Source organism: Benincasa hispida, chromosome 11, assembly GCF_009727055.1.
Source record: "Benincasa hispida cultivar B227 chromosome 11, ASM972705v1, whole genome shotgun sequence".
Classification (NCBI taxonomy): Eukaryota; Viridiplantae; Streptophyta; class Magnoliopsida; order Cucurbitales; family Cucurbitaceae; genus Benincasa; species Benincasa hispida.
This window is the reverse complement of record NC_052359.1, coordinates 12,904,089-12,929,983: the sequence shown is the minus strand read 5'-3', so window position 1 is coordinate 12,929,983 and position 25,895 is coordinate 12,904,089. Positions and strand designations below refer to the sequence as shown.

General features: G+C 37.8%; 2 protein-coding genes across 6 annotated transcripts; one reads left to right on the top strand and one right to left on the bottom strand.

Moving 5' to 3' along the window:
• The first annotated feature begins 6 nt into the window (after nt 1–6).
• LOC120091039 lies at nt 7–11,229 on the top strand. The gene is made up of 7 exons (XM_039048837.1): nt 7–483; nt 5,664–6,021; nt 7,815–9,196; nt 9,340–9,459; nt 9,719–9,873; nt 10,047–10,122; nt 10,927–11,229. Exons 1-7 carry the CDS (start codon nt 52–54, stop codon nt 10,957–10,959), a joined length of 2,556 nt encoding a protein of 851 aa, XP_038904765.1. The 5' UTR covers nt 7–51; the 3' UTR covers nt 10,960–11,229.
• An 8,322-nt stretch (nt 11,230–19,551) lies between these two features.
• On the bottom strand, nt 19,552–24,306 carry LOC120092118 (pentatricopeptide repeat-containing protein At1g52640, mitochondrial-like). Of its 5 annotated transcripts, none has more exons than XR_005485915.1 (3): nt 22,669–24,306; nt 21,007–22,291; nt 19,552–20,878 (listed from the first exon to the last, which is right to left on the bottom strand). XR_005485915.1 is itself a non-coding variant. In XM_039050330.1 (2 exons), the coding sequence occupies exons 1-2, from the start codon at nt 24,142–24,144 to the stop codon at nt 22,220–22,222; spliced, it is 1,548 nt and encodes a 515-aa protein (XP_038906258.1). In that variant the 5' UTR covers nt 24,145–24,306; the 3' UTR covers nt 19,552–22,219. The 5 variants fall into 5 exon arrangements, 2 of the variants coding, with proteins under 2 accessions (XP_038906258.1, XP_038906259.1); XR_005485913.1 differs by having other exon boundaries at nt 19,552–21,175; nt 21,348–22,291; XR_005485914.1 differs by having other exon boundaries at nt 19,552–21,496; nt 21,614–22,291.
• Between the last annotated feature and the right edge of the window lie 1,589 nt (nt 24,307–25,895).

Genomic DNA, 25,895 nt, shown 5'->3' with positions numbered 1-25,895 from the left:
TCCCCCTCCACCCCACCTTCAACCTCGTTTTCCTCTCTTGCCTCTTCTCCCATGGCCGAACCCATGGAGGAAAACGCGGTTGTTGATGCCGAACCCACTCTTCCCATCGCCGACAAGAGACCAATTGAGATTAATGGCGACGATGAACTTGCGGAGCCTCAGTTGAGGAAGAAACCCCGGAATGGTTGCGACTTGGGTCCGAATCTCAGAAGGGTCGCTGAGATTGTGTTGGTTATGTCCACAATGACGGCGCTGCGTGCTGGGAAGAAGCCGAGTGATGCCGAGGTTGAATTAATGGCTGAAGCTAGGGCTAAGTTAGTTCAGATTTGTGAAGGATTGGCTCCTAAGGATATTGTGGGAAGGGAAGGTATTAGCTCTTTGATTGAAGATTTGGGGTTGCATGGTAATGCTAGGGATCAGAAGTTAGGGTTTCGGGGTCCTAGGTTGACGATAGCGGAGAAGTTGGCGCAGGCAAAGAAGAAGGTATAGTATGCTTGTCTCGGGGTTATTGGGATTGTGGGTTGTTGTGTTTAACTTTGCTACCTGGGTTTTCAATTTTATCTACTTCTGTTTCTTTCTCTTGTTTGTCTGAGGAGGCCAATGTTCTTTCATCATTGTGGTTCTTCATCTTTCCTGCCCTATACTATTTGATGCTCGATTGTGGATACTTCGTGAAGTCAGTTTAATGCTACTCTGCTTGACTGTTAATTATGTCCAAACTAGTTTGGATGAAACCTGTAGGATGAGACTGGATAGGTAATTCTAGTCTTCATTTGGTTACTGATAACCTAGAAATCTTCAATTCTTCCGATGAAAGAGACAAAATGATGTACTTCTCCAGTCTGCTTCCGAGTTCTCTGACTCATTATTCTCGTAGAGATCCATTAGTTTTTCTTTTTCTTTTTGTGGAAGATCCACATAACTTTTCATTAAATAGAAATATAGAATGAAAAGGTTTCATAGAAAAACACAGGCACATGATTACCTAGAAAGTCTTGAATTTGTGTCAAGTTGTAAGTAATTTAGTTGCTATAAAAGGCAATCTTAGCCTTCCAAATAGATTGAGTATTTTTCTTGTAGTTTTGAAAACTCTATTGTTTCTTTCCTTCCATTATTTCTGAAGGCCTTATATGAGAGCATTCTCCAATTATTTTACAAGTGGTGCACCGAAAGCCAAAAGGAATCAAAAGGGTATCTTCAAAAACTGCTATTTCTTTCCCTCTGAACATAACATACCAAAGAAGGGATCAAGTTGCATATCTCTAAAGCATCTTTTCCTTCCGCCAAAAATCTTTCCATCAAACTGCTTCCAAAAGCAATCATCATTCTTCTTTGAGCTAAGGTTTCTGTTCTGTACCATTTATCTTCCCAAAACATTATTCGTCTCCCACATCCCATAATGAACTCAAACAATTTTTTTTTTTTTGATGAGAAGAACCTGCCCCAAAACTACCATAAATTAAAGGAAGGGAAGTTCACTTCTAGCTCAACAGGTGGGAAGTCAGTTTGAACATGAACCAATCTCGCACAAAATTGCTAACGATCTTATCAAGGCATTTGGTAACTTTGGCTGGGTCTCTCATAAGAGAGAATAAATAACAAGGAAGACTGCTCAACACCACCTGAGCAAGGGTTAGCTGCCCACCTTTCGATAGAGACAAGCCTTTCCATTAATCAATTTTCACTTCGAACTTCCCCACTAAAGATATAAGTTTGGCAAAGGCTTTCATAAGAGTGAAGAAATAGCAAGGTAGAACAATATTGTTCTATCTTGAAAAAATGCTTGTTTCTCTAAAGGGAGATGATTAATGCTAATTCAATCTATGTTAAGAGGGATCCTTAACTATTTCTTGTCAATCTTTAGGATTCCAATCTTGATAAGTAAGTCCATGGAGAGAGTGATGAGGAATTTCTTTTGGGAATGAGTTGATAGGGGGAGGATCCCACCTGATCAAGTGGGAGGTGGTTAGTGGATCTAGGAGGGACATTGACATGCTGTGACATGACTCACACCTTTTTTAGTGGCGTGAACGGTGGTTTTGAGGCCTTATTAAAAGCCTCTGGAAAGTTGTTTCTTTGGGTTTTCTTTCCTTTTCTCAATGTATGCATCATAATGTTGGAGGAGGCTCGAAAACTTACTTTTGGGAGGATTGTTGGGTGGGGGATAAGCCTGTGTATCCTGCTTCTGCATTATATCATATTTCAAACAAAGGCTGCATTCCATAGCTTCAGTGTTGGCTTCCTCTAATCCCTCATTTTTAATTTCCTTTGATGTCTGACAGCCTCTGCCTAATAGAGAGGCGACAATTGTGCCAAGGAGAAGAGATGTTTGTATTCGTACCCCTAATCCTTCTAGAGGGGTTTCATGACATTCCTTCTTCCATGTTTTGTTTGTCTCTTCTCCCTTCTCGATTACCTTTGTATTTCCTCTCTTTATGGCAGGTTAAAATCCCAAAGAAAGTTAAGGTCTTTGCGTGACAGGTTTTATATGGGGGAGTGAATGGTTAGGTTCTCATTGGGGGAGTAAATGGTGTGACTCTCAACCTTTTGCTCTCAAATTCCATAATACTTATTCCCTGTCCTACAAGGAGGCTAGGGTGGCGGATTGTTGGTGTGCCTCGAATCACTCATGGGACGTGGGCCTCATAAGGAATATTTTTGACAGAGAAATGGATGACGTGGTTGCGCTTTTACATGTCCTTCACTCTTTGACTTTGTAGAGGGACTGTGACAGACTTAAGTGGAAGATTGATGCTTCGGGGAAATTTACCACAAAGGCTACTTTCTTAAACATTACGAAACAGCCCCTGCATATTACCTTCCCTCTGGTTAATCTTGTTTGGAAGCTGAAAATTCCCAAAAAAGTCAGGTTCTTCCTTTGGTCTCTTGCATATAGAAGTCTAAATACTCATGACAAGCTGCAAACGAAGCTGAAAAATAGCTGTCTTTCCCCCTCTATTTGTTGCCTTTGTATGAAAGACGAGGAGTCTTTGGACCATCTTTTCTTACATTGTGATTATGCTTTTAAGGGGTGGTCAAATATATATAGCATTTTTGGGTTGCAGTGCGGTTTTCCAAAAAAGGTGGATGATTGGCTTTTAGATGGGCTTGACAACTATGCTTTTAGCGGTAAAGAAAAGATCCTTTGGAGATGTGCCACTTGGTCTCTTCTTTGGTGTCTTTGGAAAGAAAAAAATAGTAGAATTTTTTAAGATAAGTTTTTTTTTTTTTTATTCTTTTTGGGCTTTTGTTCAAAATACAGCCTCTTGGTGGTGCACAAATTATACCAAATTCTTTTGTAATTACAGCCTTTCGATGATTTTTAACAATTGGAAGGCCCTCTTGTATTAGTCTTTTGGGGAGGGGTCCTCTCAACCCCTTGCCCTTAGGCTGTGCTCTCATTTCTGTTGGAATACATTTGCTTGTTTCCTATCAAAAAAAAAAAAAAAGAATGCCTAGGCTCTCTTTCTTTGTTTTGTATTTGGAATGGTGCATTCTTTGCAAGAGACATGAGGAAGGCCTTGATCATTTGTTGTGGAATTGTTTGTTTGCTCTCAGAAAAGAGAAACTATGGCTGTTCATGGCCTGTATGTCTTTACATCAACAGAAAGCATTGCTAATGGCAGATTCTAAAACATCCTTGGATGATTTGACTGTCTTGGAAAATTCTTGCATTTCTTTCTTCCTAAACCTTTCACAAAATCATTGAGATGGTACTAGCCCAAATACGTTCTTTGTTGGCCTTGAAAGGGTGGTCAAGAAACAACAACTTTAGCAAACTAAGAGAGTCATTGGGGGATACCAGAGGCCAGTGATAAGCTTCTAGCACTCCCAACCATATATCGGCCACAAAGGGGCAATTGATGAACATACAGCTAATGTGTTTCATGGTTTTCTTTTTCTTTTTCTTTTGGCAAAAACAACACCGGAAGGGAGATAGACTGATCCAAGGACAGCGTTTTTGAAGTCTGTCCATGGTGTCAAGTCAAGAATGGGCTACTTCCCAAACAAGGAATTTGATTCTTTTGGGGAAATTGAGCTTTCATACCCTGGAAATTGAGCTTTCATACCCTTTGGTAAAAGTCTTGAATGTCCGATGGATGTGCAGCAAGTCTTCTCTCCTGTTATTAAGTTTCCAAACTCAAGAATCAGGGGCTTGAGTTATAATGGAGATTATTTCCACTAGTAAAAGCCAAACTCAAGGCCTATGTAAAGAAGAAGTGTATGAGCATTTGAAGGAAGAAAAGGAAAAAATTCTAAGCAAAGAAGATTAGAGAGAATGATTCTTTGAGAGCTTAAAACTCTTGTTCGAGTGATTTGTGTCTTGGTCTATGCAACTCTCTCCAATTTATAAAAGGAAAGAAAAACACAACACAACATATAAGGAGAACTTTGATTTTGGCAAACATTTTCGGATGTGGTGAGAGAGAGAGCCCACTCTAGGCCCAAGAAACAGTGGCTTCAGTTTGCTCAGTTTCTTTGGGACCATTGGAGAACCTTGTTTGGATTGTGTGGAGCATGGGAAAGGGGTGCTAGGTTGTTGTTGGAGGAGGTGCTTCTAAACTGAAGGAAAGGGACAAAGTCCTTGCAAATTAGGGCCTTGTTTTTTTTAATAAATAGAAAAAAAAAAAAAATTATTGACCATATTCACTTTTGGTTAAAAAATACTTTTAGTCCCTAAACTTTCTTGAAAATAACAATTTAGTCCTTGAACTTTGGTTTGTTACGATTTAATCCTTGTACTTTCAATTTTGTAACAATTTAATCCTTGAACTTTAGTATGTAACAATTTAGTATTTGTTCTTTCAAATTTGTAACAATTTAGTCCCTAGCGTAAAAAAAAAAAATATCAAAGTTAGATGTCAATTTTTATTATTTTATGATGTTCACCTTGTATTTTGTAAAAATATTGAGTCTCTATTATTTTATCCGTTTATTTATGCAAGAAATCTCAAACTTTAGCACTAATTTCTACAATAAGGTCTAAATCGTTATAAATTTTAAAGTACAAGGACTAAATTGTTATATAATAAAGTTCAGAGATTAAATTATTATAAAATTGAAAATATAAGCACTAAAACGTTACAAATCAAAGTTTAGGGACTAAATTGTTACTTCTATAAAAGTTTAGGGACTAAAAGTGGTTTACAACCTTCACTTTTACTTGTTTATTTTTATTATTGCCTTTTCCAAATGAGTTTTTTTCTCTCCTCATTAGCGTAGAGTTAACTTCATTAGTGTGGACTCTTTGAAAGTTCTCCCTTTTTATAAAAATAAAGATGACATTCAGCCATAATATTATGAAGTTATACAAAATTTAGCTATTTATATCTCTATTTTTGGTTTTTTTATTTATATCTGTATTCCAATGTTACTTATCAAATTGAAACTTACAATACACGATATGTTCCGATACATGAGACACAAATTCTATTTTGATACATGTTCCGTTTCACGAGTTAACAACCTTGATAGTTTAAATATTCTTTTTGTTAATTTGAAGAGCTTTTCGTAATCTTCTTTGGCATGGAGTTTAACTTTTATTCTTTTGTTCAACTTCATATAATCTGCAAAATTGTTTGGCATATTATTGAATAAATGTATGTTCTAGTAATGTCCAAGAACGTGAATGATCAAGAGATTTTTCTTGCTTTCTCATTTAGATGGAAGATTCCAAGAAATATGTCCCACCTCCAGGTTATGGATCCCATCCGACCCAAAAAAATTTCAGTTCATCAGTTGAGAGTCGTGGGCCATTGCCTACAGTACGGATGTTTACCTCAGACAAATCAAGTCCTGTTCCGGCTTCTGTGGGAGGCACTGTGGGTACTCTGCCTTCAGGTCATGTTCCTGTCGCTGGTTCTACATCTATACAGGTTCAAGCACAACTACCGAGCAATGAAGTCAGAACACATATTCTTTCAAGTGGATATCCTATTGGTCATCAAGGAAGGGATTCGTCTTCACTCTTGCATGGCATTGAAAGACCATTAAATGGGACATATGGATCTCAAATGCAAGGTATTTTCTTTTTTCTTTTCTTCTTTTTTTTTAATATGCTTTTGCCCAACGATGGAAGAGTTTAATATGCTTTTGTTGTAGAGCCTTGTTTGCAAATTGGATATCGTGTTTACCCTTTGAGTCTGAATCTTCATGGCATAAAGTATTGTAACCAAACATTACCCCCATCCTTTTGACTGGTTTTCGAGTGGGACTAAAGGCACTTCCTAGAACCTCTAGAAGAACATTTCTTTAGAGCTCGCCTCCTCCCGTCTTGTTCGTTGTGTGGTGGGGGAAGGTAAGGAAACATATTTTTGGGAGGATCAATAGGTGGGGGATAGACCCTTCTGTTCTTCATTTTCTCGTCTTTATCATTTGTCTTCCCTTAAGCATCGTTTCATTTCAGACTTTCTAGTTTGGTTAGGGAGCTTTGTTTCTTCCTCGTTTGGTTTTCTTCGATTGTTGATTGATAGGGAAATGACCGTGGTTGTCACTTTTCTTATCCTTGATTAGAGAGTTTGGTTCTAGGCTTGGGAAAAAAAATGTTCATGTTTGGAGTCGACTCGAAACTATTTCTTTTGGCATGGATTGGATCCCTCTCCCATTAATAAGTTTGTCTGTGATGCTTTGTGGAGGATTAAGATTCCTAAGAAAGTTAAGTTCTTTTCCTGGGAAGTTTTACTCAGTAGACTTTATGGACTGTTGTGGAAATTGTCTTTGTTAGTTGTTTCCTTTTGCTAATTTTTTCCTTGCAAGGTGAAGGAAGACCTGAATCATCTTCTCTAGAGAAGTGAGTTTGGGAGGTTGGTGTGGAATCACTCTTTCTAGGAGCTTGGTTTCATGTTTGCTCCTAAAAGGAGTGTCAGTGGTTTGATTGGGGAGTTTCTCCTCCATTTGCTTTTTTGCTTTTTAGTGAGAAGGGCCACTTTCTTTGCTATGTTGGGTGTACACTTTGTAATGGGATTTATGGCGAGAGAAATAACAAGTGTTTAGAGAGTTGGAGAGAGACCCAATGATATTTGGTCCTTGGTGAAGTTTCATGTCTCCCTTTGGACTTCGATTTCGAAGACCTTTTGTAATTACTCTTTAGGCAACATTTTGCTTTGTTTGACCCCTTTTCTTTAAGTGAGGTGTTGTGGGCTTATTCTTTTCTACATTCTTGTATTCTTACGATCTTTCTCAATTAAAGTAGTTTCTTTAAAAAAAAAAAATTTTGCACAACCAATAAGGTATTGCATGTGAGTAGGGGTGTTCAAAAAACCCGGTAACCCGACCAACCTGGATTACCCAACCCAAACCGCAAGGGTTGGGTTAGGTTAAAAATGTTAAAAAATATTAAATTCGGGTTGGGTCTCGGGTTACCTGACCCGACCCGAATATATAAATAAAAGTTAAAAAAACAGTCAAATTAAAAAAAAAAAATAAAGAACCGGTGACCCAACCCGGCCCAACCCGGAAATTTTGGGTTGGGTTGACCCTCCAAAAAAGAACTAATAGGCTTCATTATTAGCCAACCCGAATTTTTGGGTTGGTCCACAAAAATCTTCCAACCCGGCCCAACCCGGACTATGTACACCCCTACATGTGAGTGTAAGAGCATACTCCTGTGATTTTTTATTGAACTCGAGGAACCTCACGTTTGATATTTTCAATATTTTTTATTTTATATATATATATACATATATTCTTTTCTTTCTTGAGCGAGAGTGGGGATAAAACATGATCAAGTGGCTAGTTAAGTTAAAGTCTTTGCTCACAGTTTGTTGCTTTGTCTTTGGATTTATAATGTTCTTGAATGTTTTGGTGGTTTTCAGTTAATTCTTTGGTAAATCAACCTCTGGCGAGTGCTTCAACCTGGTCTGCTCAAACTCAATCCACCTTGTCAGCTAAAGGTGGGCCAGAGCACAAGTTTCCCAATCATTCTGCTGTTAATGCTCATCAGGGAACCACAGACTCAAGAGCATTAAGATCGTCTTCTCAAGCAGCCAGGGACCAGAGCTTTAGACCTATTTCTCAAACTGGTACAGGAAATATTACTGGTCTGCAGCCGCCTTTACAGAGCATGAATTTTGTGCAAGGACCTTCACTTCCTAATAACCACAATGAAATTGTCAAAATTGTTCAGAAGCTCTTACAGCCACAGCTTCCTGATCATCCTACTTGGAATCCTCCTTCAAGAGATTACATGAACAAGGCTGTGACTTGCCAAACTTGTCAAGTTACCATTAATGAGATTGATACTGTACTTATATGTGATGCTTGTGAGAAAGGATATCATTTGAAATGTGTACAGTCACCTAATCAGAGAGCAATTCCGAGAGGCGAATGGCACTGCCCAAGATGTTTAACTATAAGCAATGGGAAGCCTTTACCTCCTAAATATGGGCGTGTCATGAGGAGTAACCCACCACCAAAATTATCGGTCAATACCAGTGGAACTCAGCCACCAGAGAAGAGATCAGGAGCCGTAGAACAGAAGGCCAGTGCTGGTCAGCTGAAGTTGGTTTCTAATGGAGGTTCAGATTTGCCAAATCCTCAGCCTGCTGACTATGGAATCAATGTCAATGAATCATCTGGTATCAAAATTCCAAATGTGGATGAGATTCTTGGAAATAATATTTTACCAATTAGAAAAGACATAGATGAGAAACCAACCTCTTCGACTTCCTTGAATACTCCAGCCAAATCCTTGGGGCTGGTTTGTGAACCCTCTTCTGCTGAGTTATCAAGTGAAATGTCAGCTCAGCAAATTAAAAATTCTCTAGCATCAATAGGTGAAGATAAATCCTCAGCGAAAGCAGAGCCTCTAGAAGAATCCCAAACAACAGCCGACAATTCTAGTAACCCTAAACCCCCTGACATTCCTCAAATTGTTGATCAGCAAATGGTTTCTGAAGGTCCGGAGATACCCTCCTCAACAGCAAGTGCTCATGATACTTCAAATGTGAAGAAAGATGGCCATGAAGTTCTGCAGGAGAATAATGTTGAAAATTTTGAAGCTAGCATCATAAATAGAGAGCAGCCCGGGACTTCTTCCAATGACTTGCATAATATTGAATGGATCGGAGACTCATATCAGATTTTAGATATGAGGGCATACTACAAATCCTGTCGGGTTGATGGTGTTACATATAAAGTTGAAGAATTTGCTCTTTTTCAATCCAGCAATGGGAAATTGATGCCCTATAGGCTTCAGGCGAGGAAATTGTTAAACATAGTTTGATACCTCTTAAAAATTCTAATTGAGTATTTAAGTTGATTGTCGAATTCATATGGTTTTCTTACATTTTATGAAAATTGCATGGAAGTAATATGGGGAAGCCTTTACTCTTAATGCAGTCCTTCAGCCATGAATATGAAAGTGGGTTGAACTGGGCTATTCTTAAGAAGTGTTACTTTTATGAGGACTTGCCAAAGGAAGTTGCCCATCTCCACCTGAGCTCCCCTGAACAAGATGAGGTACACTTTGTTTCTTCTTTTGTTTCTCTAATTTCACCATTTTCCTTGTATGGCCATCTCTTGTGAGCATTTTATGAGATTCTTCATTCTGATATGTTTCTTGCACGCACCTCAAGAAGTTATACTCAGATCTAACGTACATATTGTTGTGGCCTATTTCTATGTGATTGCTAACATCACTCCAGGAAACCTACTAATTTCTGCACTGGTTGGTTTAGAGAGTTTCATATATGGACTTCATATTTGTAATTGTCTGTAGGTATATACGTCCGATGGCTATATTTGTTTAGATGTGGGCTTAATTCGAGGCCCATGTGAAGTTCTTCCTGTTGCCAAGTATAAAGAAGAACTTGAAAGACGAAAACAATTGGGTCTTGGGGCAGACAATGGAATAAAGCCAATTTTCCTGTGCAAGTACGTTGATTTCCTCGAACAATTCTCTACTCCATTTGTTGCTTTTGCAGACCGATATGAAACATTTTTCCTTTATTGAATGTGTATTGGTTGATGATTTGTGACCGATTTCTTCTTAGAGGATGAATTAGCTTGCCGAGTTTCCTTCATTATGGTAAAATATGGTTTTGCAGATGGTTTTATACTGAAGCTAACAAGGAATTTGTACCTTTTACTGGCGCCATCTGTGAAAACTTCTCAGTGACGCAGGTAATAATGGACTTATTAGTCGCCATTTGTTCTAAGATCTTTGTTGGTCATAGCTTGCCATTTATATTTCATCCATTCAAATTGGTTTCTTCTGTTTGTAAACTGTAAACAAGCTGTCATACTCAGGATGTGTGCCAATTGAAGGCACTCTATAATGCTATGATGTTCTTAATCAGTGAAGAATACCTTTTGATTTCTCCATTAAAATGGATTTAGTGTGACAAATTCCAATTGAAGCTGGCCTGTGGTATGGCCAGTGTTTTAAAAAGCCCTGCTGGGCGCGGCTCAAGCGCTTTAGTTTTAAAAATTAGTTATAATTAGAATTTTTCCTTTATTAACTAAAAAAAAGTCAATTTTAGTCGGCCTAAATGCAAAATTTCTTGTGTTCATTTATTTATTATTATTTTTCTGTTTTGTTTCTTTTGTTGTTTTTTTGTTTTGTTTTGTTTTGTTTTTTTTTGTTTTTTGTTTTTTTTTTTTGTATATTTCCACTTCATCTATGCTTTCTTTTCTTTAGGTAGTACTTTTACATATATTTGCGCCTTGCAAAAATAACCCGTGGCTCTTTTTTCTTTTTTCTTTGTGCCTTGCACCTAGACCTCGGAAGACTATTGCGCTTAATTGCTTCTAGAACTTTTGAGTATGATAGTCTTTCTGTAGAATGAGAGTAGGTAGAATTATCAGGCCGTATTGGAAAACATTCTTGCTTCTTGCTACTTTCTTGTGTTTTTTATGTCATAATATGTATTCATTTTTAGTTGTTTCACTTATAAACCTTTCTCAAATTTTTGCATTGATACACAGAGTCCAACCTTGCAAGAACCAGTTGATGGATGAATGTCCCAATATTCAAATGTTTAGAAGTAGGTAGCAATACTCCCAGTTCGTTTCTTCTTTGTGACTGTAATTTAAAGTCGTTTCTTCTCATACCCCATATGAATCCCTAAGTCCTTTCTCCCTCAGGACCGACCCCCTGTTTGTATATTATTGTATCAACAACACATGCCCTGCTTTCACAACGAAAGAGGTGCCCTTGTATTGTAGACATGTGCCATTTTTTAAATGACCGAGATTCATAATATATACATATATATTTTTTACTTGTCATAGCTGAGTGAAGCAAAAATGGTTAATTCTGCTAGTAAAAGAAGCAAAGTCTGGTTATTAGTAAGAAGGGATTTATCCTTTGGGATGTTTGTGGGTTAGGTTGGATTTATTTTGTAGACCCATTATTAGGGTTATAAGTTTTTTCAATCCAAATAACTTTCATTAAATAATGAATCCAACCATAAGACATTTTGATTTAGTTGGTTCGAGTTATATAGATGATTTATTTAAATTTTTGTTATAAAAATAAGTAGAAGGTTAATATGTAAAAATCTTATTTAATTATTTTTATATATTGAATTAAAATTAAGAACTCAATAAATTATAAAAAAGGTATGAAATTAAATAAAATTAAAATAAAAATTAAATAAAATTAAAATAAAAATTGTATCATAAGGAAAAAAAATATATTTTTGAAAAATTAATAATACGTTTAATTTGGATGAATCCATGAAGTTAACTTATTCTTTTCGATAAATTAATTTTTGTGGATAAAATATTTATGGTAAGGAGGCAAGTTCTTATGTCAACTATTTTGCGCAAACAAGGAAATTTCCTCTTTTAAGTAATTTGGCCACTACGCCTATAGAATTGACTCTTTTTCCTTTTAACTATTGAATGATAAAAGAAATTTCGTCAATCCATTCATCATTTTGTCCACTTTGTTTTATATTATTATTATTTTTTTTTGAAAAGTCCATTTTATTTTTCGACATGCATAGATGACCTTTAAATGAGATCCAACTTTTATTTGCCTATTGTGACCATATTCCCCATGGTCAATATGTTTAGAGATTTTCATAATTTTTTTTTCAGTATAATTACAATTTAATTCTTTTAAGAATGCAACCAAAATCTCACATTGGTTAAATAAGAGGATGATCGTTGGTATATAAATGAGGATAACTATCTCCACTGATACGATGTCTTTTGGGATGAGACAAAAAACAAAGCCATGAACGTTTATGCCTAAAGTAGACGATATCATACTATTGTGGAGATAGTTGAAAGTTTTTGTTCCATTATACGATGTTTTTTTTTTTCATGGGCATTTGTCACCTTACCCATCATTTTCTAAGATTCTAGTATTTCATACAATTAAATCTTGGATTTGGCTATGAATTACAATTATTATGACCTAGAAATTGGTTTAGGCATGGGTGTTATGGTTGTTATAGGGTTTTATGGTTTTATAGTCGTTTCATATAAAGTATATATTTTCTTAAATGTATGAATATATTTAATAATATGAGATATATATTTTGTGTATATTTTGATCATATACTTGCAAATGACATGATGAGGACGACGATACACTGAATAAATTTGTAACCGATGGAGCGCATATCTCAATAAAGATGAATAATAATTATAAATATATGTTGGATTATATTAATTGACTTGTTACTTTTCATAGACAAAAGTGATTAACCTTCAAATTATTTTGTACCTAAAATCGTGGAATCTTGATAAAATCACTTAAATCTTTTGCATTTGAGGCATTTTTCAAAAATTAGTAATTTACCATTAAATAATCTGGAAGTCTACATATAATAAAGAAAAGAATTAATCAAATGCAAATATGTGGAGAGATACACAACACTCTAGGAATAAGTATACTATTAAATTTCTGTTGACATGTCAATATTTCCATCGATATTTTCATGTTTCCATGAGTTCAATATCTACATAAGGGGTGGACCGATATTTCTATTATATTGTAGAAAATGTATGAAACACAATAATTAAACAACAAAGTATCACTAATGTATATATAATATAAACAATAGACACGTTGATTTATTTAAAAATCATTTAATGTTTATTTATTAATTTAAATTTAAATTTTATTTATTTTTATTTTCTTTAATAATTTTTCTAGAAATATCCATCGAAATCGAAATTTTTATCAATATTTCTATTGAAATTTCCATAAAATTAAGACTTCGATATTCTATCGATGTCAAAATTTTAAACATTGAGCATAAGTAGTATGAAAGATTAGATGAAATCTAATCACAAAAATATTTAGATGTTTAGATATTCTTTAAATTGTGATTGTAGCATGATCAATTTGGCTAAATTTATCAAATTCTTTTTTAAGGGTGAGCTAAATAAATTTGTTAGTTCTAACTATGATTTTACTAAGTTTATCAAGTTTTTTCTTTTTACAAACTCAAACTTATTTAACTCATTCTTTTATACGAGTCCACAAAATTTTAAATTTCAAAAGGTGCACAAAATCTAAATTCACTAACTTGAATCGACTATCTCTTCCGTACTCTCTTGTGCATAACACTAAGTCTTCCTCCTTTACAGTTCAATATATGTTAGTGAAGATTTGAATTTTTGCCCTTTTGGTCCTATATACCTATTTTCAACACCCCCAAGTTGGGGCGTAAATGTCAGTAAGACCCAACTGGCTAACACAATGATCAAAGTCGTGCCTAAGCAACCTTTTTGTAAAGACATCTGCAATTTGCTGATTTGAAGGAATTTAAGGAATGCATATACTTCCATTGTCCAGTCTCTTCTTGATGAAATGTTTATCAATCTCCACATGTTTGGTCCTATCATGCTGAACAGGATTATTTGTAATACTTAATATAGACTTTGTCACAGAAAAGTTTCATTGGGAGTTCACTGTCTTTATGAAGATCCATCATAACTTTCTTCAACCAGATCCCGTCCTAACTTTTTTCAACCAGATCCCGTCATAACTTTCTTCAACCAGATCTCTTCACATATCCCTTGTTTTTTATTCCTCCAAGTAACCAGATTCCCCCACACAAAGGTGCAATACCCAGACATTGACTTTTTGTCAACAACAGAACCTGTCCAGTCAGAATTGATGTAAGCTTCAATGCAACATTTATCAGACTTCCTAAACATCAAGCCCTTACTAGGAGTTGTCTTCAGATATCTTAAAATACGCTCAACAACCGTCATATGTTCCTCGTAGGGAACTTACATGAATTGACTGACAACACTCACCACGTAAGATATATCAAGTCTAGTATGGGATAAGTAAATTAATTTCCCAACTAGTCGCTGATATCTCTCTTTGTTGACGGGAACTCTGTTATCCATATTATTAAGCTTTGCATTATATTCCACAGGGGTGTCAACAGGTTTACACCCGGGTTATACTTGTCTCTTTAAGTAAGTCAAGAGTATACTTTCGTTGAGATACTGAAATACCCTCTTTTGATCAAGTAACCTCCATCCCGAGAAAGTACCTCAACTTTCCAAGGCCTTTAATTTCAAACTCCTCGACCATTTTATTTTTTAGTCTCATGATCTCAGTAGTATTATCACCAGATAAATCTATGTCAACAACATAAACAATGAGGACTGCAATTCTCCCTGAGACCGACTTCTTTGCAAACAACGTGTGGTATGAGTGCCCTTGATTATACCCTTGGAATTTTACAAAAGTAGTGAATCTGTCAAACCAAGCCCTTGGAGACTATTTTAACCCATACAACGACTTTCTCAATCTGCAGACCTGGTGCTTAAACTGACTCTTGAATCCCGAAGGACTCATGTAGATTTCCTCTTCCAATTCCCCATTAAGAAACACATTTTTTTTTACCTCTAGTTGATGAAGAGGCCAATCTTTGTTCACTGCTACTGATAACAACACATAGACAATATTAAGCTTGGCCACAGGAGAGAAAGTTTCAGAGTAGTCTATTCCAAAGGTATGAGGAAACTTTTTGACAACCAGTCTAGCCTTGTATTTGTCAATTGTCCCATCAGACTTGTATTTTATGGTAAAGACCCATTTGCATCCAACCTTCTTATGCCCCTCGGGGAGAATAACCTAATCTCACGTCCCGTTTTTCTCAAGAGCCCTCATTTCTTACATAACTGCAGCCTTCAATTCAGGAGTCTCCATTGCTACATGTATGCTACTTGGTATCATCACTGTATCTAGACTAGTAGTAAGAGCCTTGAACTCAGGTGACAGGTTACTATACGTCATGTAACTATGCATATGATCTAGTAACTTTCCTCAGGGCAATGGGAAGATTGAGAGAAATGTCATGACTCTCCACATTGTCTAGTTTTTCACCATATTCGATTGTTTGCTCCAGGGGTTCATCTTCTGAAAGACCTTTCACACATTCATCCTTACTAGTACCACTTTCATTCTCTGGAGTCGTTTCCTCAGCACTGTTATTTTCAGTTGTCTCTAGATCTCCCATGGTGTCCTTGGCAGCCTCGTCAACACCTTTTTTCATCTTTACCCTCTCTGCAAGTATTGGTCTCAACACAAGTACCAATATCATTAGTGGCGGGAATATAACTACCTGGATCTGATGCTGGTCAGACTCATGGACCGGAGCCAAAGAAGCGACAGATGATACTGTTTCCTTCCTGAGATTCTTCCTATAGTATGTTATCCATGGGATTTGATTGGTGGGAAGGACAAACAGGATAGGTTCAGGTTCAAGAGACAACTCTAAGGGTACTGAATAAGTGGACCAATTAGTCTCTTCACTAGAATTCTCTCTCTGAAGATGACTAATAAGGAAGAACGGTTGATCCTCAAGAAAGGTAACATCCATGGAAATGAAATATTTTCGAGAATGTGGGTGGTAACATTTATATCCACGTTGGTGAAGAGGATACCCAACAAACACACATTTCTGAGCACGAGGGGTAAACTTCGTGCGATTTGGTCCGTGGGTATGGACAAAGACAACGCAACCAAACACCTAGAGAGGCACATCAAAGATAAGACAGGTGGTCGGATACGACTCTTTAAAACGATCAAGAGAATTGTGGAAGTTTAGAACATGGGAAGGCATGCGATTAATTAAATGTGCGACAGTAAAAATAGCATCCCCCATAAGTAGGATGGAAGGGAGGTGGACAATATGAGAGAACAAACGACTTCCACCAAATATCGATTTTTCCGTTCGGCCACTTCGTTCTGCTAAGGAGTGTAGGCACAAGAGCTTTGGTAGACAGTTCCTTTAAAAGCAAGGAAATCCCAAAAAGAGTTGTTAAAAAACTCATGCCCATTGTCACTTTGCAGAATTGTGATTTTTGTGTTAAACTGGGTTTCCACATGGCATAGAATTGCTGACAGATGACACCTAGGACTTCTCAGTAAGAAGAAAAATCCAAGTAAGCCAAGTGTGGTTGTCGATAAAGTTGACAAACCAGCGTTTACCCGCAGAGGTGGTGATTAGTGAGGGACCCCAAACATCACTGTGGATAAGAGTGAAAGGTCTGGATGGTTTGTAAGACTGAGAGTAAAAAGAGACAACTCTGTTTGGCCCGGATACACACATCACAATTTAAGGAAGAGATATTAATATTACGAAACAAATGCAAGAACAAATATTTTATGTACTGAAGACCTGATGCCCAAGGTGAAAATGACAACATAAGATCACTCTCAGAAGTAGAAAAATTCAAAGAAATGAAACTAGTACTATAACAATCTCTAAAGGAAGTATCATCAATTAGGAAGTAGAGTCTTCTATCGTGTTGGGTGTCACGGTCATGCTTATCCAAAGGCATGTTGTCCATGGCCGCATGTCCGCCTCCACCTTTTTTTACTATGTTTTCATTCTATGTATTTCCTTTTGCTAAGTAGTTAGTTTTATATGTACTTTTTTTTAGTGATTGCTCGTCCATTTCCATATGCAAGGGTGGTGGATGTGTTTTTGTTCATAATGCACTATATGAGGATAAGACTAACATCACTTCCTCATATCTGGAGAAGTATGTTATAATGTCGTTGTTGTTGCTTATTGCTTTCTCTTCTATATTCTTACATTCAAATTGTTTGCGAAAACCTTTTCTCCAAACCTGTTTTCTCTAAAACAGGGGTGGAGGTTGCAAGAAGCACCTGGTGTGCCATCGGCGTTCCGTATTCGAATTGGCTGACTTGTTTGTGAGTGGAAACAAGTGCCGCATAATCACTAAGTGAAGCTTTTGAAAGTGTGATTATGACAGTTGGTATCAGAGCCAAGTCGGCTCGTAGAGTTGAGAAGCTGTGATCATGTCTGCTACGAAGCAGTTGGGCAAGTCCCATGTTGATCGATTGGTCGAGATTGAAGAGCAAATGCTCTATTTAATAGAAGTCCTTGATCAGATTCGGTTCCTAGAGACTCGATTATAGGAATTCACTGACAAGGCCGATGAAATTGATGCGGTGGCTGGCCACTTAAATGGGATGCCCGTCAGGGAATTGTTGACAAGGTTGAGACCCTAGAGGCAAAAGCTACGATGAATGGGCCTCTCGAGCATGGGGAACTGAATCCGTTGGACTCTGTTGCCCCGGTAGAAGAGCGTGTCAAAGAACTAGACAGCTCGCAGAGAGTGATAATTCAGATGGTGACTGAATTGTCCAATGACTTTCGAGCCACCATTGATGTCATCCGGGCAGAGATCGCGGACATTAGTGCAAGAGTTAACCTCACCATGATAGCGGTGGGAAATTAAGCCCCAGCCGGGGGTACAACCCAACAGGGTAAAAGTACCTGAGCCTAAACCCTTATGTGGGGCTCGCAACGCAAAAGTGCTAGAAAATTTGATCTTTGACATGGAACAATACTTCAGAGCTATGAACATAGCGACTAAAGAGTCGAAGATCACCCTAGTGACGATGCACCTAGCAGAGGATGCCAAGTTATGGTGGAGGTCCCATTTCATGGACGTCTAAGAGAGTCGGTGCACCATCGACACGTGGGAAAGACTGAAACAAGAGTTACGTTCTCAGTTCTTCCCCGAAAATGTTGAGATTTTGGCAAGATGCAAGCTACGGGAATTGAAACATATTGGTACTATTAGGGACTACGTGAAACAATTTGCTGGATTGATGTTGGACATAAGAGATATGCCCGAAAAAGACAGTTTTCTGTTTTGTCGAAGGTCTGAAATCGTGGGCAAAAACAAAACTGTATGAGTAGAGAATACATGATCTCCCAACCGTATACGCAGCGGTCGAACAGTTGTTTGACTTGATTGATGAAGCTTAAGAGATGAGGCAACACTCGAGATCCCCTAATAAAGGGAGAAAGTGCAACGATTCGAGTCCATCGAGCAACAATGGGGGAGATAAAGACAATAGTGGGGATAGTAAACCCCTCTAGCAGACGCTGGAAATACGTGGTAGGGGCAGAATTAGAAGAATTTTTATCGATCCTTATCCTATTATATATGCAAGGGACAGCACAAGGCGAGCGAATGTCCGGAACGAGCAACCTTTAATGCTTTCCAAGCCTCATTAACTTCGAACTGGAAAGGCAAATCTGTTCAGGTAGAAGACGAGAATGTGCAAATAGAAGAAGATAGAACCCCACGAGTTGGGCCCTGAGATTTTTAGCTACCCTCTAGAAGGATGTAGGAGAAGCAAAAGGATCCCAAGGAGGCGGACTGATGTATGTTGATGCTTGGGTCAACCATAGATCAGCCAAAAGTACCATGGTCGATTCAGGGGCCACCCATAATTTTATGTTCGAAATAGAAGCTAGACGACTAAATCTCCGCTAGGAAGGAGGCGTAGATAAAATGAAAGCAGTGAACTCTGAGGCCTTGCCGATTACAAGAATGACAAAGAGAACAGTTGTAAAGTTGGGGGATTGAAGTGGCCCTGCCAATTTCATGATCGTCAAGATGGATGACTTTAACGTGGTGTTGGGAATGGAATTCTTACTTGAGCACAAGGTAATACTGATACCTTTCATAAAGTGTTTAGTGATCACAGGGTCTACGCCCATCGTTGTGCATGCTGAGATCAAACGACCGAATGGGATAAGGATGATCTTGACTCTTCAATTAGAGGACTTTACCCACGAGTCAGTCGAAACCGCGGAAGAGAAGGCCCCCCCAAGACATTCTGCGTATTTTGGAACAGTGTCGTGTTGTTGAGTTAGACAGTTTACACAAGTCCTCGACTCCAAAGAGGAGAAGGAGAGGAAGGAAGCTTAGACACTGAGAGTTCCTACTAGGGGACTGAGTTCGAGTAAATTTGTGCCTGGGACAGTTTCGAAATTGAGGGCAAAGAGAACATCGCCTCATGAGCAGCTTTAAAGGACCGATGGAAGTTATCGAAAGGGTTGGGAAAACCTCTTATCGGATGCAATTACCATTGTGGATGGAGATTCATCCTGTCATCCACGTAAGTAGACTGAAACCTTATCATCCCAACCATGCCGAGGAGAGATGTAGGGTGGTGACCCGTCCACATCATAGATGGAGATTCATCCTGTCATCCACGTAAGTAGACTGAAACCTTATCATCCCAACCATGCCGAGGAGCGATGTAGGGTGATGACCGTTNACCTTATCATCCCAACCATGCCGAGGAGAGATGTAGGGTGGTAACCCGTCCGCATGCCACAACGAAGAGAATGGCTGGAGAAGAAACCCACGAGAGACTTACTGGAAGAAGCGACAGAGCTGAAAGACCAGGACCAAGCTGGGAAGAGTTCCTGGAGAAGTGGATAAGCCTCCAAGACAGAGAAGTTTGTTGGGAGCGCGTGGAAGGCCTCAAAGGCAACTACTCAACAGTATGCTGAGTTCAAGCAGAGTTGGTTGACGGGGACATCAACCAATGGAGTGCGGGAGAATGTCACAGTCATGCTTGTCCAGGGTGTGTTGCCCATGGCTGCATGTCCGCCTCCACCTCTTTTTACTATGCTTTCATTCTATGTATTTCCTTTTGCTAGGTAGTTAGTTTTATATGTACTTAGTGAGTGACCGCTCGCCCATTTCCATATGCAAGGGTGACGGATGTGTTTTTGTTCATAATACACTATATGGGGATAAGACTAATCATCACTTCCTCATACCCGGAGTAGTATGTTACAAAGTCGTCGTGTTTGCTTATTGTTTTCTAGCCTACTACAATCTTTCTTTTCTCCATTCTTACATTCAAACTATTTGTGAAAACCTTTTCTCCAAACCCGTTTTCTAAAACCGTTTTCTCTAAAATGGGGGTGGAGGTTGCGAAAGGCACCTGGTGTGCTATCGACATTCCGTATTCGAATTGGCTGACTTGTTTGTGAGCAAAAACAAGTGTCGCACAAATGCTAAGTGAAGCTTTTGAAAGTGCGATTGTGACACCAGACAGTGCCAATCGTCGTCCCCAAGCTCAGATCCTAAAATAAAATAATCGGGTGAGAGAACAGCCTGACAACTTAGATTTCTTGAATTTTGCTGACATATAATAAATTATATGAAATCTTGGGAACATATAACACATCACGCAACACTAAACCCTCAAACGGAGAGAGATGACATTTTTCTACAACTGGAGCAAATGACCCATCTGCGATCCTAATCCTTTCATTACCAGCACTCGAACAGTATGGAGTAAACTGGTCAGATGAGCCAATTAAATGATATGTAGCTCCTGAGTCAACAATCCATGGTTTTTTACCATGAACACTAAGCAAGCCAAAGGACTGAACCGTACCTAACTGCGCAATAGAACTTGAATTATCTTGGCCATCTGCTAGAGATTGAGTCTGAGGGTTTCCACTTGTCGAGTCACTCACAAGAGCACGTCAAGGGTTTGATTTGTCATGTGACTGACGTCGTCTGCTATTTGGAGGTCTCCCATGCAGCTTCCAACACTGATTTTTCGTATGTTAGGGCTTCTTGTAGTGCAACGGGAGGGGGTCTATTATTTTGCTTATCACTGTTAGACCCGGAAGACTTCGTAGAAAACGTAGTAGCATCTATTGATGTAATTACTAGATTGTTCATAGCACTCGATTTGTCCTTTTCTAAACATATCTCCGAACATACCTCTATGAGGGAAGGTACAGAACGTTGGCCCAATATCCGACTTCGAATAACATCGAACTTTGAATTCAACCCAGCTAGGAAGTCATATACTCTATCAGTTTCTTCAATTTTGTAGTGTTGAACTCCCCCACAAGGACAATCCCACCATTTCTTGACACAAGTCCATTTCCTGTCACAGTAGGGATAATTTGTTAAAATAGGATGTTACATCTATTGATCCCTGTTTACACTCATGGGCCTGCTTGTGTAATGTGTACAATCAAGACGTATTCTGTCTTTTTTATTATAATTTCTATACAGCATCCCAAATGTCTTTGGCGGTTGTAGCATAAAGTAACGACCTGCCAATCTGGGGTTCCATGCTGTTAATCAGAACTGATCGCAACAAAGAATCCTCTCCTTTCCAGATACGTTCTTGTGGGTCACCTGGCCCTGGTTTCAATATCTCTCCCGTCAAGTACCCGAATTTATGACGTCCTTCCAAAGCCATCTTGATTGATTGCAACCAGAAAAAATAGTTCTGGTCATTCAACTTTTCTCCAATAATAAACCCTGCAAAGTTTCTAGACGGAAAATTTGTTGTAGGTAAAACAGGGAAAGAATTTACCGGATGCTTAGAATACAACGATAGAATAGCAGAGAACTCTGGTTGGACTGTTTGCGAGTTTCTGCCAAGAACTGTTTCGAAATTCACAATCTGTTGCTGAAGATGAGCAAATCGATGTTGGACCTCATTTGAGCCATAAATTGCGCCATTGTTGCTTGGCGCGACTGAAGTACGCTGATCGAAGGAGGCATCTCAGCCCAATTGCAGAGAACCAACACCGATTGACTGGTTGAAGGCCGACGGCTGCTGTGCGAAACCGATTGGCTACGAGCAGGAGGACTCGGCTTGAGCAGGAGAAGCGTCGGCTACTGGGCAAAACCAATCAGGTTTGAGCGGGAGGACTTGGTTGCGAGCAAGAGGAGCGTTGACTGCGAGCGACGGGAGGACTCAACTGGAACGACGTCGATTGACGAAAGCGCCGCGACGATCGACTGGTCTGGATCGGCTGGACGACTGGAACTGTTGACTGAAGGAGCTCTGGCAACACGGTTTGGAGATACCTTTTAATGACTGCCTGTATCGTTGCATTAATGTCGACATTCGCGGTTCCACTGATTCCGACAGAGGTTGTTGAAGAAGATTGTGGCTGATTCTCGTTAGTGATGGTTAGGGTTTCGTCGCCATGCTCTGATACCATGATGAAAAAGAGAGAAAGAGACAGTTTTTACCTAGAAAACCCTAATACAAGAAGAAAAAACTACGATAGATGACTGATTTTTTATTATTATTCTGATACATTGATTACAAGAAATTGCTCAAATAAATAGACAAGTAAGAAGCCCTAGGTGCATGATAAATTACAAAAACGCGTCTAGGGCAAATATTTATTTTCAACAATATTACTAAACTTTCTCACTTTTTTTAACAATGTCCAAAAATCTGTCTAGAAGGGGAAAAAAAAAGAGAGAAGGAAAGCATTTGACGTGTTTGTAAGTTCCATTAGTAAACAAACTACTAAGCTCTTCATTTATTTCTCACTCCATCTTGGCATACAAAATCAGAACAATCAAACAACAAGGACATTATCCAGTTTGAATGCAACTTTGAAAACTTACATTGTTGAATTTTCCCTTCAAATCATTGGCCAAATCTTCCTTGCCTTGAAGCTGAAGCTTCTTCAGAACTCTCATATACAGTGGAAAGTTTGGTCTAAGACCTGCATCTATCAACTCAGAAAGAATTTTTTGAGCATCAACTAAGTTACCTCTCTTCTCATGAAGAGTTGCAAGCAAACTATATGTTGTATTCCGTGCCATGACATGTTTCAAGCTAGAGTCAACCACATACCGATATGCTTCCTCATATCTCCGTGAATTGAAGTAGCTTTTCACGAAGGCAGCGTGTGTCGAATGGCGAGGCTCGAGACCCCTTGACACCATCATGTCAAGATAGCTGTGTGCTGATTCAATATTACCAATTTCACAGAGATGGCAGATAATGACTTCAAATGTCAAAGAGTTTGGAGGACAATCTCCTTCGAGCATTTCTTCAAACAGTTTATGAGCTTCACCAAATTTGTCATTCTTGCACAAACTACTAAGCAGATAATTGAGAATCCCCACATCTGGGTAACCCACTTGCCTCATCTCATCAAGTGTACATTTAGCTCCTTCGAAATTGCTTCGTCGACACTGTTCTCGAACAATGATATTGCAGAAAGATGCTCTTCTCTCAGTTATCTCAATCACAAACTTGGCCAATCCGAAAGAACCACGAGAACAGAACATCTCAATCAATGCCATGACCCCAGATATTCTACAAGATCCTCCTACTTCATTCAACAACTTCACCAGTCTTTCAACAGAAATCTTAATTGAATCTTCATTTGGTAGTTGAACAAGTAAAAACTCAAATGCTTTATGGTTTAGATCAATTCCTTTCCGCTTGAACTCAATCAGAACAGGAAGAATCCCCTCATAATTATCTAAGCTACCAAAATTATCAATAAGTAGACTATAAACATCAGAGTTACAAGGAAATTTACACGATTGAACTCTAACCCAGTTGAAAAAACGAAAGGCAGAAATCTTACGATTATTCAGCACCCGAAAAATCTGAACAACAAAAGCATTATTTAAACTTACATTCAACGAATCCAACTTAGACTCCAAATCCTCTTGATTTCTCCGGATGATATTTATAACATCCCAAAATTGATTGGAGGTGGCATTCGGTTTAGACACATTTAAATTACCAGTCCCAGACTGAGGCTTCTCAAACGAAGAGGAGGAAAACGAACGGAAGCTTCTGTAGTGGTGTCGAAACAATCCATGATTCAAATCCAATGTTCCGCCATTACATCTCTCAAACAAACACAATGAAGGCACAGATTGGGAAGATGAATTGCAGATTAAGGAAGAATCAGCAGTAGAATCGGATATTGCTGGTGTAGTATAAAATCGACAAAAACGGTGGGAATGTTTAGAAGGCGAGGATGAAGGAAATGGAGAATGAGGAACAAATGAGTAAATAGAGTAGAAGTAAGGGTTGGAGAAATTACGGAGGTTTCGAGAAAGACAAGAAATCTCCATGGATTGGGTTACCTAAGCTGCCCTGTTCATGGACGACTCAAATGAAGAGTCCGGCGTCGGGACTTGGTTCCGGCGGCTTCTCTGGCGACGAGATGGAGGATGTGTAGTACTAGAGAGAGGGACGGGGGTAGGGAGGATAGGCGAGGGCTTTTCTTCCGCCGTTTTACATATCTCTAATTAATCATATGGGTTGGATTGAGTGGGTAAAAAAAATCTCACTCACGCTATGGTTCACCAATTATTAAAGAGATTTATTATTTTGTTATTTGTGTTAATTCACATTTCTTATCTAATTATTCGCATCAATTCTCTCTATTACTCTATTATTATAATAATTATCAACTCAACTTTACGCGTCGAACGTCCCCTTATATAGTTCCAAACTTTTGACCAAAATAATCATTTAGTCCTTCCACTTTTATTCGTATACTTACTGGTTTTCGATTCGAAACCATTTTATTTTTTATTTTTAGTTTTTTAAAATTAATTTTATAAATATTGTTCTTATATCTAAATTTCTTTCTTTATTATCTACTTTTAACTAATATTTTAAAAAACTAAGCCAAGTTTTAAAGAGTTAAACGGTAGTTTCTAGAAACTTTTTTTTTTTGTTTTTGAAATTTGACTTCAACACTTTTCCTTAGAAAATGTGAAGTCCATGGTAAGAAATGAAGAGAAAATATGCTTAATTTTTAAAAATTAAATACAAAAAATCAAATAGTTACCAAACGGGATTTTAGTGTTTGAACTTTAACATGTAACAATTTAGTCTGTACAGTTTCGAATTTGTAACATTTTAGTCTTTTATCTTGAAAAAAAATTCATCAAATTATTGTCAATTTTATTAGACATTTGGTTTTTATGATTTATAAAGAATTTTGGCCCTTAGTCTATCATACATGTATTAGAAATTGTATAAGATGTTGTGAACTTTTGAGATATGGTATAAGGAGTTGATAAAGTATAAATTTGATGTTTTTAGTGGTGGGATCCACAAATTCCTTGGACAAAACAAGGAATCGAGTTCACAACTCTCAACTTCTCTACTTTTACTTTCAAACTACTTGGCCAAACACACTCTAATAGTGCTTTTTACAACAGAGACTAAATCGTTATAATTTGTAAAGTATAAGGACTAAACAAATACTTATTAAAATTAAGGAACTAAATTATTATTTTTATTAAAGTTCAAGAACAAAAAATAATTTTTAACCTACTTAATGTTAATAATAATAAAATTAAAATATCATTTTGATTATATACTTTAGAATTTGTTTCATTTTAGTCAATGTACTTTAAATTATCTAAATAGTCTATGTACTTTTATTAACCTTTAATTTAGTTACTACTATTAAACTGTTAAGACTTTTTTTTCCTAAAAAACATGAAAATACAGGGACTAACATGGAAGGGAACCAGAAGCATAAGGGAAAACTGTCCAAATTGACCAAAAAAAACGAAAAACTTATCTGTAATTGACATCTTTTTTTAAAACCTTTTTTTTTTTATTTTTACCATTTTTACATGCAAAACACCACTTTTGTCCTCAATTTAAAAACCTTTAGGTATGCTCTTCCATTTTCTCATGAACACCTTTTGTTTAGGATTTGCGTTCTTTCCTTTTCTCTCACGCTCCCTCGCTTTTCTCTTGCATTCTCACTTTCTCTCACCGTTTCCAATCATTTCATCCGAGAATTTCAACATCTTCTTCGACCATTTCCCCATTGGCATTTCTCTAAAAGATATGTTTA

Excerpts from the sequence above, each read along its gene's own strand:
- LOC120092118 (XM_039050330.1), bottom strand. The coding sequence starts at position 24,144 with ATGGAGATTTCTTGTCTTTCTCGAAACCTCCGTAATTTCTCCAACCCT. Across the intron at positions 22,292-22,668 it reads TGAAGGGAAAATTCAACAAT|GGTTTTCTAGGTAAAAACTG; the intron begins GTAAGTTTTCAA and ends TTCTTGTATTAG.
- LOC120091039 (XM_039048837.1), top strand. The coding sequence starts at position 52 with ATGGCCGAACCCATGGAGGAAAACGCGGTTGTTGATGCCGAACCCACT. Across the intron at positions 6,022-7,814 it reads ATATGGATCTCAAATGCAAG|TTAATTCTTTGGTAAATCAA; the intron begins GTATTTTCTTTT and ends GGTGGTTTTCAG. Across the intron at positions 9,460-9,718 it reads GCTCCCCTGAACAAGATGAG|GTATATACGTCCGATGGCTA; the intron begins GTACACTTTGTT and ends AATTGTCTGTAG.